The sequence below is a fragment of the Elgaria multicarinata genome, chromosome 3 (genome assembly GCF_023053635.1).
Source record: "Elgaria multicarinata webbii isolate HBS135686 ecotype San Diego chromosome 3, rElgMul1.1.pri, whole genome shotgun sequence".
NCBI classification, from domain to species: domain Eukaryota; kingdom Metazoa; phylum Chordata; class Lepidosauria; order Squamata; family Anguidae; genus Elgaria; species Elgaria multicarinata.
In genome coordinates, this window is record NC_086173.1 from 157,364,387 (window position 1) to 157,378,190 (window position 13,804).

Consider the following 13,804-nt stretch of genomic DNA (forward strand, 5'->3'; position numbering starts at 1 on the left):
TACCCCAATGTGAATCACCTTACACTTGCTTACGTTGAACTGGATCTGCTATTTGGATGCCCACTCTCCCAGCTTGGAGAGATCCCTTTGGAGCTCTTCACAATCCCTTTGTGTTTTAACAACCTTACATAATTCGGTGTCATCAGCAAACTTGGCCACTTCCCTGCTCACTCCTAATTCCAGATCATTTATGAACAACTTGAAAAGAATTGGTCCCAATACCAATCCCTGTGGGACCCCACTATTTACTTTCCTCCATCAGGAGAATTGACCATTTATTCCTACCCTCTGTTTTCTGTTCTTTAACCAGTTACTGATCCATAAGAGGACCTCTCCTCTTATTCCATGTCTATTAAGTTTATTCAGGAGTCGTCGGTGGGGGACTTTATCAAAAGCATTTTGGAAATCCAAATAAACAATGTCCATCGCTTCACCAGATTAGTGAGACAGGAGTTGCCTTTGCGGAAGTCATGCTGATTCTTCTTCAGCAGGACCTGCCCTTCTATATGCTTACTAATTTTGGCTTTAATAATGCTTTCAAATAATTTTCCTGGAACAGATGTCAAACTAACTGGCCTGAAATTTCCAGGATCCCCCTGGATCCCTTTTTGAAAATTGGTGTTACATGGCCATCTTCCAGTCCTCTGGTACAGAGAGCTTAGGGACATGTTGTACATTTTTGTGAGGAGGTCCACAATTTCATATTTGAGTTCTTTGAGAACTCTAGGATGGATGCCATCTGCGCCTTGTGATTTATTTTGCTTTTGATTTGTCAATAAGTTTCAGAACTTCATCTTTTGTTACCCCTATTTGCCTCAGTTCCTCAGACTCCCTGAAAACATCAGTTTAGTCACAGGCATCTGTCCTGTATCCTCTGCAGTGAACACCGGTGCAGAGAAAAGGCAACGGTGAAGAATAGTAAGAATATGCAAACAATTTAAAGAAGAGCAAACCCGTTGGGGGGCTGGAGACAGGGAACGGACCCTGGGAGGCGTCAGCAAAGTAACACTTCAGCCGGTTCCCCTGTCTCATTAGCTGCCTCTTGCTGCCCTCCTGAGGGTTAAAGAAACGAGCTGGATTCCTAGAGAGGAAGGGGATGTGGGGCAGGGGAGGAGGGGCCGGTGTCTTGGAGCTGCGCTCCTTCGTGCCGCCTCCTTCTCCCTCCGGAGGGAAAAGGCCTTGGAGCTTCCTCCGGGCGCTGGATCGGGGCCTCCTGGGCGGGATCAGGTGAGAGCCCTCCTGGCCTTGGGCTGAAGGCGGGTCCCTGGGTTGCAGGGGAGGAGGAGGAGGAGAGGGAGACCTGGGAAGGGGGGAGATGCCCGAATTCAGCCCCAAAAGGGTCAGAGCAGGATCTGAGTTCGCAACAGGAAGGGGGCTGGACGCTCCCCCCACCCCACCCCATAGGGAGGAGACCTGCCAGGCTGAGCCTCTTGGGAGCCCCCGCAGTCTCCGCCCCCTCCTCCCTCCGCCGCTGCTGGGTCCATGGATCAGAACTGCTTCCTCGATCAGGCCGCTCTGCAGGGACGACAGTCCTTCTTCCCCCGTTCATCGGGCCCCTGTTTCCCCCCACACACACACACCCTCCCCCTTGGCCCATGGGGGTCCCCGGGTGCAATCCTGCCTGGGGCTGAGACGCTGCCCTCGTTCTCTGCTGGACCGGCTGGACTGACAGCAGCCAGCAAAGGCGGGTGGAGGGAGACCAGGTGCCCCCCCAAGACCCCTCCCCCCAAAAGGCAAGTGATTTGGAGACCCCTGAAAGGCAGGGCCGGTGCCAGACTATTTTGCGCTCTAGACAAGATGAGCCACTTGCACACACCCACACCCCGAAATTGAGCTCCAACACTGCTATTTGCACTGTTGAGTGGTGGAATTTACATATATCTGGTTCTTTTTTAAAAGCCCTCCCGCAACACTGTGGTCCCAATCCTATTCATTCACCCTTAGCCCCAGTGCAGGTGCTACGAATTTATTTATTTATTTATTTATTTATTAAAAAAACTAATTGTGGATCGTCCACAAGTGATATGTTGTGCAATCCTATCTATGTGTGTCCACTCGGAAGTAAATCCCATTGAATTCAATGGGGCTCACTCCCAGGCAAACGGGTTTTAGGAGTGCAGCCTTCGCTTTCTGCGGTGCAACCCATGCTTCATGTTGAAACATTGTGCAGGTGTATTTTATTATATTCTTTTATTTAATTTGTGGGTCTTGCTATTTACTGTGTAATCTGTACAGCACCATGTACATTGATGGTGCTATATAAATAAATAAATAAATAAATAATAATAATAATAATAATAATAATAATAATAATAATAAATTGTTGTAGGTCCCCCTAGAGGACCAGGTTAAGAGATGACTCATGAATATAAATAATGGCTAAATAAAGAAATGGAGAAGGTCCTGGGTTCAATTGCTGCCACCTCCAGTTAAAAGAAGCCTCGGGAGAGCTAAACTCCTCTGACAGGAGCTACTTGTTGGAGGAAGAGGAGGAGGAGGAGGAGGAGAAAGTTCCAGGCTAAGATGCCGAATGCAACTGCATAAATCCAAATCTAAGTGAGCGCAGCTTGTCTGGTGGCTGGCCTGGGAGGAAAAGCTTCGCTCGGGAGGGTCCTCTTATGCTGTAAAGGCTGCCCTTATCCTGAAAGACGGGGGAGTTCCTAAAGAAAACAGAGGGGAGGGGAGCACAGACCCCAAACACCCAGGGTTTCTCTTGGGAACCTGCCCTGAGCCATGGCAGCAAGAGGCCGCAATGCCAAGGACACTTCTGAACCTGTCCAGAGGAGCTATAACTCTCTTTGCCAACCTGGTGCCCACCAGATGTTTCAGTCTTCAGCCGCCATCCGCCTCGGCCAGCATGGTTAACGGTCGAGAATGCTGGGAGTTGTAGGCAGGAAGGCGCCAGAGATTGGGGAACACTGAACTATAGTATACGACCTCCAGCCGGCATGCTAGCTGTGGATGGTGGGACTTGTAGTCCAACACATGGGGGAGGCAACTTCGGGAGAGCTGAGCTATAGCAACCCCACTGCTCCCCACTACCACCCCTAATTAGGCGCTTCCAGTTTGGAGTGCCACGCAAACTTGGTACTGGTCGCTCTCGCTCTCTCCCATGCGCACACCTCTCTTCCTTTTTATCCATCTTTTGTAGTGTCTCTTCCAGCCAGAGCCTACCCATCTCTTTACCGGGAAGTATGTTCCAACTCTTGGGCTTTCTTCCCAGTATCGGGGGAAGAGCTTGCACCCAGGCAACACCGGGAATTACTTGGAAGTAAGCCCCGTAAGGGTGCGCCAGCAGTCGAGCACGCAGCCACCAGCAGCAGGGGTCTCGGAGCCAAGGAGGTGGGATTGGGCCGCAATCGGAGGTGCGCCTCCCCGGGAGTCACGTGCTCCCGCGGGACCTGCAGAAAGGATCGAGCTGCTCGGATCCCTCCGAGTTCAGCTCAGCCCAGCTCACTGACTCCCTACTCTCGGGGAGACCAGTCGGCAGGGCTCTATACCAGCTCGCACTGGGGGCCCTCCAGCCGCATCTCGCTGCTTGCCAGCTGCAGTCAAGTCACCTCGCCAGGTCCGGCCATGTTTGTGTGCAGCCGCCCGCTCCCTCCGCCGGGAGAGGGCTATGATGACGAGAGTCAGCCGCGCCGTGTGCCCCTCTGAAGTCTGCGCCCTAGGCCGCTGCCTAGTTGGCGTAATGGTAGCGCCGGCCCTGCTGACAGGGCAGCAAGTTTTGTAGTCATTTAAATAACTTACTGACATTTTACTCGGGGGGGGGGGGGCGTTTGTGACAGTTTTTCTAAGGGCAGCCAGAGATCTTGGGACACCCCTGTGAGGCAGGCCTGCAGAGAGAGGAGAGGAGGAGAAGGCTGATACTAACTGAATCAATAAATGGAGAAGTAAAAGAGAACGAAAAAGAAGAGTTACACATTCTGAACAGGGCGGGGGGGGGGGGGGAGAGGCAAACCTCCTCAACAGAACATTGAACCAGGTTTTCTGTGGGGCAAAAACCTTGTGATCTCCTCTGCTGGATATAAATAAATAAATTAATAATAATAATAATAATAATAATAATAATAATAATGGTGCTCTGTGAGAACCTGTGTTCCAGCAAGGCAACTCCTAGCTATGAGAGCCAGGAAACCATAGTTAGTTCTTTTATTTGGTGACTCCTGACCTTTTACTACTGTGGGGGGTGAGCGTGGTGGAGGTGAGAGGCGCAGGAGGGATTTTTTTGCTAAAGGCAGCAAAAGATCTTGGCTGAACCCTGTGAAGCAGCTGGAGAGGAATCCCTTTGAGAAGGAGGAGAAGGCTGATGATAAAGAAATGGCAAAGGGGACGAAAAAGAGGTGTTAAAAAAATTCAGTATAGAAAAAACAAAACTCAACAGAGCACAACTGGTGAATCCCAGTTTCTGTGAGGCACAAAATCTCTTGCTTCCTTGGACCTCTGGAAACCAGGGAGAAATGTTTTTGGTCTTTTTAACTAGATAAAGTAAAACAAAGTCTGTAAAAGGAAGAAACCTCAGTATGAAACAGAATGTCTTGTTTCTATGAATACGTATGTAAATTCTGATGTTTCATCCATTGACCTTGTAAAATCAGTTGACTAATCAACAGAGATTACTTTAAAGGACAGCCTCAATTTCAACAAATTTTAAGATAGTTTAATGAAAAGGGGGTTTTAAAGAAAAAGTATAAATCTTTAACGGAACCATGTCTTGACTTTGTAGCGCCATCTCATAAGCCAATTTTGGCCAAGATACAGAAGAGAGAAAACTTTCTTTGGCCCCATTGAAGATTTTTGGAAATACAGATCAATGATGGTTGAACCAAACCCTGAAACAGGAAGTAGCCCTGATGCTGTTAAGACCGAGAGCAGTGGGGAATTCTGGGAAAGAACAGAGCAGAAGGACCTGGGTGAGGACATGGCCAGCTCAGATGTGCAGCTCCAGCGTTTCAGGCAGTTCTGCTACCAGGAGGCTGATGGACCTCGAGAGGTTTGCAACCAGCTCCACTCTCTTTCCCATCAATGGCTCAAGCCAGAGCGACACACGAAAAACCAAATCGTAGACCTGGTGATCCTGGAGCAGTTCCTGACCATCCTGCCAGCGGAGATGGCGAACTGGGTGAGGGAATGCGGAGCGGAGACCAGTTCCCAGGCGGTGGCCCTGGCAGAAGGCTTCCTCCTGAGCCAGGCAGAGGACCAGAAGGAGGAAGGGCAGCAGGTGAGAGCGTCTCATCCAAGGGTGGGGGGAATGGGAGGGAGGAGGTCTGGAAACTCTCTACTCATTGCCTGAGGATAGGTGTCCCATTCCTTGCCTCCAATATTTTGCGCACTCCCATTTTTTTTCTAACCCTTCTCCTCATTCCATGTGTTGGACCATCACTGCTCCAGGAGAAATTTCCCTTTCCTCAGCTCTGTTATTTTGCACTCTCTCATTCTTTTTCTAACCCTTCTCCTCATTCCATGTCTTGGACCATCACTGCTATTTCAGGTAAAGGCCCAATTTCCAGAAGTGGGACCTGATTTCCCTGCAGCAGAGGCGGCTCCATCGTCAGACACCTGGCAGAGCCCCCCACAAAGGGGGTTCCGGCCGGAGGACAACGGACGTGCTGCCTTGCATGGTAAGGATCAATGGCGGATGGTGGCTGTATTTCTACTTGGTCTTGCTCTCTGGGGAATGTCAGAGAGTCCTTGGATTCTTTTTCTGTTCGCCTTGGATTGTTCTAGAGGGAAGATGCTTGACTCCAACCTTTTCCACAATTCAAATTTTCAACACTTAGAGACTTTATACCTGAAAAACAAACTGTTTGATTTGTCGCCTAGAGCCCAAGTGAGGAAATACACATTTGCCTCCAGCTGAAGTACCAAAATCCAAATGAAAGTTAAGACATCTTGCAACGACCTCAGGTGTACTTAGACTTGCTGCAATTCTAGGCATTTGCCTGTAAGTTCAGTCCTGTTGGGTTGCAAGGGGCTTCCTTCCCAGGCGTTTAGGACGGCAGCCTCCGCTCCTGAGAGCAGCACCTCCTTCTGCCTCCCCATCCTCTTTGTCTCTTGCAGGGCATGGAATGACGTTGGCAATGAGTACACAGCCGTCTCTTCCTGAAGGAACGGAACCGGGCCAGGTAGGTGTAGCAATGTCATGTGCACTGGGGTTAAGCATTCATTGCATTACATAGGAAGGCTATTCCTAATGACCTCTGTATGCTGACTGTAAGTGATGAGTTGGTTAGGGGCTGGAAGCAGAAAGCTGCTTAGCTTAGCAGGGATACTTTCATCTCGGTGTTCCTGATGTCAGTGGCAAATCTGGCTCCATTGAGAGAAATAGGAATCGTGGTATGACCATCTCTAAAACTTTGGATGAGGTCATCCATGTGGGACTTATAAAAGGCAAACATTTGATCTGATTGCCGAGAGGGATCCTAGGAGTATGAGATGTGTATTGGACTGGTTACCTAAGCTCTGGAAACCACGCTTGCCGGAGAAGTTACGAGATCTTCATGCTGACTGCTCTGTTGGTTGAGAGGAACAGAATTTTAATTTTGCTAAGGGATGTGCTAGCCATGATTTCTGTTTTGCTGAGTAATGTGTTTTGCTAGTTTTATTATTTCAAATGTTTTTTATTCTCTATTTAAGGAATACATGTATATTTTGCGGTTCCACTTTGTTATTTAGCCTGAAAGGTCTTTCAGAGACCCCAACCCATATCCATTAATCCTTGAAGCCCAGAAGACTCATCTGGGATTCATACATACATTGCGAAGTGGGGTCTGCCCATACAGCCGCAGTTTTCTCTCTTGGTGAAGTGAATCACAATGAATCACAGACACACTTGGAGGAGGAAGGATCACTGGGGAGAAAGGCAGGGAGCAGCCTGGGTGCCCCCATCCCCTCCTCACCTCCCACTGGCTTCCTCTTCCAAAGCTAGGAGTCTACAGAGAGACCAGCTGCATGTGACAGTAGGCCCATCTAGTCCGACATCATGTTTCTCACAGTGGCCCAACAATTGCCTCCTGGGAAGCCCACGAGCAGGACGGAGGGCCAGATCCGTTTCTCTGGCTGTTGATCCCCCCAGAACTGCACTCTAATGCCCACCCAGCTCACTTCATGTTATCCTTGAGAAGGAAACGTTTTCTCTTTTCCTCCAGGGTCTGGTGACTTTCGAGGAGGTTGCTGTGCGGTTCACGGAGGAGGAGTGGGCACTGCTGGATCCTGACCAGAGAGCACTGCACTGGCTGGTCATGGAGGAGAACCGGGGGATCGTGGCCTCTCTCAGTAAGGCTCCCTTTTTGCCTGCTTAATGATATTACGGGATTCCAAATACAATCAAGATAATAATATTACCATTTTTGGCCCATGACCTCTCGGAAGCTCTCCTGCTTTTGTGGGATCATGTCTAGCTTTTGGAGCCTGAGGCTGTGGACAAGATGCTTGCATCCGTTTGATCCGCCACATGCTCTCTTGACCCTTTGCCCATCATGGCTCATTCGATATAGCCACAGGGGACTGAGCAGATGGATCAGGAGATTGGTGAATGAAGGAGAAAATTATGTGACCCCTCCTGGATGGGGTTACGCTCCCACTGAAAGACTGTGTTCTCAGCTTGGGGGTGCTTCTGGATCTGTCGCTCCAAATGACGGCCCAGATAGATGCGACAGCCAGGACTCCCTACTATCAGCTTCAGCTGATACGCCAGCTGCACCCCTTCCTAGAGTTAGAAGACCTAAAGACGGTAATGCACACACTGGTAACTTCAAGGGTCAACTTCTGCAATGTGCTCTACATAGGGCTACCTTTCTGCCTAGTTTGGAAACTTCAACTAGTTTGAAATACGGCAGCCAGGCTGATCACTGGTACACCTAGGGGTGACCACATTACACCAGTTTTAAAATCTCTTCACTGGCTGCCAGTTCGTTTCTGGGTGAAGTATAAAGTGTTGGTTATTACCTTTAAAGCCCTACATGGTTTGGGTCCAAGCTACCTGTGGGATGACCTTCTCCCGTACAATCCACTCTGCACACTCAGGTCTTCTGGGAAGAATCTACTTCAGCTAGCAAAAACTAGATTAACAACTGTTACCCAGAGGACCTTCTGTTCTGCTGCTCCCAGACTGTGGAATGGCCTGCCGGATGAGATTCGTCAATACAAGAAAGCTTTAAAGACTGATCTCTTCCGGCAGGCCTATCCAGTGGAATTCTAGGATGCTTTTAGGGTGTTTTTAGGATTTTTTAACAACATATACTATGCTTTTAATCAGTATTTTATGTATTTTATACTTATTGCTGTTCCCCTCCTCGATCAGAATGGAGAGGTGGGTTAGAAATAAAATTATTATTATTATTATTATTATTATTATTATTATTATTATTATTATTGTTGGAAGAAATGGATTCGCTTGATCCATTCCAGTCGGGGTCAGGCCTCCTAAAAACACACCTGTTCAACCTGGCTTTCCCTGGGCCTCGAGTAAATTAATCATCCCTCTCATTTTGCTGCTCCTTTAATTGCTTATACTGTAGTTCATAGAATCATAGAATAGTAGAATTGGAAGAGGCCTACAAGGCCATCAAGACCAACCCCCTGCTCATTGCAGAAATCTTATTGAGTTGTTTTAGCATTGCAGGAATCTTCTTGAGCTGTTTTTGCATTGTCTTCTTTAATATTGTCTTTTAATATTGAAATTTTATTACATTCAGTGGTATATAAGTGCCCCAAATAAATAAAATAATTAATAAATGTGTCTTATCCGTTCTTCTTTTAATCAAAATCATTGATTGAAGGTGCTCCATTATTTTGAGTTCTATTGCTAACTTAGACTTTTATCAATTTCGTCTCTTTATTCCAGAAAGTGACACAGTGGAGAAACCATATCAATGCTTGGAGTGTGGAAAGAGGTTCAGTTTGAAGAATACAGTTATTTCTCATCAAAGAACTCACACAGGGGAGAAACCATATAAATGTTTGGAATGCGGAAAGAGGTTCAGTCGGAAAGCCCATCTCAATTCTCATCAAATGACACACACAGGGGAGAAACCATACCATTGTTTGGAGTGTGGAAAGAGCTTCAGTGAGAAGAAATATCTTATTTCTCATCAAAGAATTCACACAGGAGAGAAACCATACCATTGTTTGGAGTGCGGAAAGAGGTTCATTGAAAAGAGAAATCTTACTTCTCATCAAAGAACTCATACAGGAGTGAAACCATATAAATGTTTGGAGTGCGAAAAGAGCTTCAGTCAGAAGGCACTTCTCAATTGTCATCAAAGCACTCACACAGGGGAGAAACCATATCATTGTTTGGAGTGTGGAAAGAGCTTCAGTCAGAAATCAAATCTTACTTCTCATCAAAGAATTCACACAAGGGAGAAACCATCCCATAGTTTGGAATGTGGAAAGAGGTTCAGTTGGAAGGCCCAACTTAATTCTCATCAAAGAACTCACACAGGGGAGAAACCATATAAGTGTTTGGAATGTGGAAAGAGGTTCAGTTGGAAGGCCCAACTTAATTCTCATCAAAGAACTCACACAGGGGAGAAACCACATAAGTGTTTGGAATGTGGAAAGAGGTTCAGTCAGAAGGCACATCTCAATTCTCATCAAAGAACTCACACAGGGGAGAAACCATACCATTGTTTGGAGTGTGGAAAGAACTTCAGTGAAAAGATAACTCTTACTTCTCATCAAAGAACTCATACAGGGGAGAAACCATTTAAATGTTTGGAGTGCGAAAAGGGCTTCAGTCAGAAATCACATTTCACTTCTCATCAAATCACTCACACAGGGGAGAAACCATTTCATTGTTTGGAGTGTGGAAAGAGCTTCAGTCAGAAATCACATTTCACTTCTCATCAAAGAATTCACACAGGGGAGAAACCGTATAAATGTCTGGAGTGCGGAAACAGCTTCACTCATAAGACACTTCTCAATTCTCATCAAATCACTCACACAGGCGAGAAACCATATAAATGTTTGGAATGCGAAAAAAGCTTCAATCATAAGAGACTTCTCGATTCTCATCAAAGAACTCATACAGGGGAGAAACCATATCATTGTTTGGAGTGTGGAAAGAGCTTCGGTGAGAAGAAATATCTCACTCAGCATCAAACGACTCACACAGATGAGAAACCATATCAGTGCTTGGTGTGTGGAAAGAACTTCAGTCATAAGAGAACTCTCATTCAGCATCAAACAATTCACACAAGGGAGAAATCATACGATTGTTTGGTGTGTGGAAAGAGGTACAGTGAGAAGAGGACTCTTACTTCTCATCAAAGAACTCACACAGGCAAGAATCCATATCATTGCTTGGAGTGTGGAAAGAACTTCAATTATAAGGGAGCCTTTAATTCTCATCAAAGAACGCACACAGGGTTTCTATAGAAAAGGCTTTATTTCAAGCCTTTCATTAAAAAATATAAATTAAAAAGGCCATACAACAACAACACACAAGTATTATTTCTATATTAAAAGTCTAGAAATACAGAAAGGAATCATTGATGCCTGGGACATCTCCACTGATACCAATTTGTGGACTCCCGAATTTTCACCTAAAAGAGAGAATGATAAACAAAAAGACAAATCAACTGGATAGATTAATGCATTACCTATATCTAGGACTGCCTGGAGGACATCATTGAGGAATACAAACATTACATAGTTAGCATGGTACCAACTACCCAAGTCTTAGAAAGCGGTACATCATGCAGCAAGGCACCAGAAACCTGACAGATTTTGAAGGAATGACCGCTAACTCAACAGAAAAAGATAACGGGCAAATCACTATATAGATTACTACTTATCCTAGGTTTAGGATCACAGGAAGTACTACGAACTCGCTGGGAATCTGACTGGGCTATTAGAATAGGTCAAGAATACGAGACAAAAAATGTGGGGGAAATTATTTTAAAGCCACATCAGCTAAATGTACAGAAATATTGCTTAAGATATTACCAAAACGATACTTCACGCCATCCAGAATAGCAAAAATAGACATCCAGAATAGCAAAAATAGACAAGTCCTACTCACCATTGTGCTGGAGAGGGTGTGGGGTCCGGGAATCCTATGTTCACACGTGGTGGGATTGTGAATATATGCAAAGATTTTGCCTGGGGATTTTTGACGAAATATCCCTCCTAATGGAAACGACAGAAATAAAAACAACGGCATTTGCATTAGTGGAAGGCAAAAGGAAGAGGGGCCGACCAAGGGCAAGATGGACGGATGACTTTCTGGAGGTGACAGACTTGACCTTGGGGGAGCTAGGGGTGGCGACAGCCGACAGAAAGCTCTGGCGTGGGCTGGTCCATGAAGTCACGAAGAGTCGGAAGCGACTGAACGAATAAATAACAACAACAACAGCAATAAACTTGACAGCCAAAACCAAACTATATTACACAAAAAGCAAATTGAGTATCTATTAATAGCAGCTCATATGCTGATAGCATATGTGAACCGCCCAGAGAGTTCCGGCTGTTGGGCGGTATAGAAATGTAATAAATAAAATATATAAATAGCTAAATGCTGGAAGGAGGCAAAAGTATGAAATAGAAGGAGTTGGTATGGTGTGGTGGAACCCGAAACCAAGGGTCCCTGTGGTTCGCTGAGTGGTGGTCACAGACTCTCGAGACACGATTTCTCCCTCCTTAGAAGGTTTATTACGAGCAGCCTGCAGCGCTGCAAGGTGACAGTCCCAGAAGACCTGAGGAACTGCCCAACAATTGCAGGAAATGTTAACATATTTATAGGGTCAGGTCCCCTCGGATACAATGACAGAACCTTCTCACCAATCATAATACATAATACAGCTCTGCAACACAACAACCAATGAGAAGCAAAGCACCTAGGCATACACAGAGTTCAAGTACTTCTCAGATTAGAATACAAAAATGGGTATTACAATAGTTACAGGAAATACATCTCCATATGTTTCCTAGTTGCTTGCCTTTAAAAATATTCTATCTGTTTAAGTGTCTAACTGTTTTGTGACATGTGGTTTCAGCAAGTGTAAAATTAAAAATAGGGTTTAAACAAAACAGGAACCTATGAACTTTATGATGTATAGAGCTAATGTGTTATAGAGCCATTTTCCTATACCTGCGGGCATTAGGTAAAAGAACCACCCAGCTTGATTTCTCCGACAACGGTAATAACATTGGAAATGACGCTCTCAGAGAAGCTTAATCAAATGTATTAAGAGGACAAAAGAAAAAAGACAGTTTTGCTACAGAATGGTCGTGTTTTATTACTCACACAGATGAGAAACCATATCAGTGCTTGGAGTATGGAAAGAACTTCAGTCAGAAGCGACTTCTCACTCAGCATCAAACAGTTCACACAGGGGAGAAATCATACAATTGGTGTGTGGAAAAAGGTACAGTCAGAAAAGAACTCTTACTTCTCATCAAAGAATTCACACCGGGGAGAAACCATATAAGTGTTTGGAGTGTGGAAAGAGCTTCAGTCAGAAACCACATCTCAATTCTCATCAAAGAACTCACTCTGGGTTTGTATAGAAAAGGCTGTATTTCAAGATACAGGTTTTACATCACTACCTTTCATTAAAAAAGAAATTAAAAAGGGCATACAACAACAACGCACAAGTATTATTTTCTATATTAAAAGTCTAGAAATACAGAAAGGAATCATTGATGCCTGGGATATCTCCACTGATACCTATTTGTGGACTCCCAGATTTTCACCTAAAAGGGAGATTGAGAAACAAAAATGCTTTAAAAGACAATCAACTGGATAGATTAATGCATTATTATAAAGACTTATTAGCCGTATCTAGATCTGCCTGGAGGACATCATTGAGGAATACAAACATTACATGGTTAGTGTAGTATCAACTATCCACATGTCTTAGAAAGCAGTATATCATGCAGCAAGACACCAGAAACTTGACAGATTTTGAAAGAATGACCATTAACTCAGCAGAAAAAGATAAAGGACAAATCACTATATAGATTACTACTTAAACTGGATTTAGGATCACAGGAAGTACTACGAACTTGCTGGGAATCTGACTGGGCTATTAGAATAGATCAAGAATATGAGATAAAAATGTGGGGGGAAATCTTTTAAAGCCACATCAGCTAAATGTACAGAAATATTGCTTAAAATATTACAAAAATGGTTCTTCACGCCATCTAGAATAACAAAAATAGACAAGTCCTACTCACCATTGTGCTGGAGAGGATGTGGGGTCCGGAGATCCTATTTTCACACGTGGTGGGACTGTGAACGTATGCAAAGATGTACCTTTTTGAAAAAATATCCATCGTAATGGAAATGACAGTAATAAAAACACAAGAATTTGCATTATTTAATAAACTTGAGGGCCAAAACCAAACTATATTACACAAAAAGCAAATTGAGTATCTATTAATAGCAGCATGTATGCTGATAGCTAAATGCTGGAAGGAGGCAAAAGGATGAAATAGAAGGAGGTGGTACGGTAATAGCGTGGGAAATAGCGCTCTCAGAGAAACTTACACAAAGGTATTAAGAGGACTAAAGAGCAAATACAGTTTTGCTACAGAATGGTTGTGTTTTATTACACACACAACCAAAATACCAGCATCAGCACAGGTACAAATTGCCTTTCATAGCTTATAGTTACTGTAAAGGATGTGATGGTCCACCTGACAGCCCTGCAAGGAAGGCTCCTGGACCAAACGTCCTGAACTCCCAGGCAACCTGCCTCCCTAGCCTTGTCCACATCCGGGATGAGCCAGATGGTCAGAGAATAACACACAGACACACGTTTAGGGACCAAAGCAACTTTATTACCATTACTAAAAC

General features: G+C 45.0%; 1 protein-coding gene across 1 annotated transcript in view; it reads left to right on the forward strand.

The window, feature by feature from the left end:
• Positions 1 to 1,140: 1,140 nt before the first annotated feature.
• The window catches only part of LOC134395618 (zinc finger protein 84-like), a gene marked incomplete at its 3' end in the record, with an annotated part of 48,289 nt that continues 35,625 nt past the window's right edge, over positions 1,141 to 13,804 (forward strand). The window contains exons 1-5 of the mRNA XM_063121777.1: positions 1,141 to 1,227; positions 4,727 to 5,221; positions 5,492 to 5,621; positions 5,824 to 6,125; positions 7,149 to 7,275. Of these exons, the coding sequence (XP_062977847.1) occupies positions 6,069 to 6,125; positions 7,149 to 7,275 (184 nt within the window). The remainder of the gene's footprint in view (positions 1,228 to 4,726; positions 5,222 to 5,491; positions 5,622 to 5,823; positions 6,126 to 7,148; positions 7,276 to 13,804) is intronic.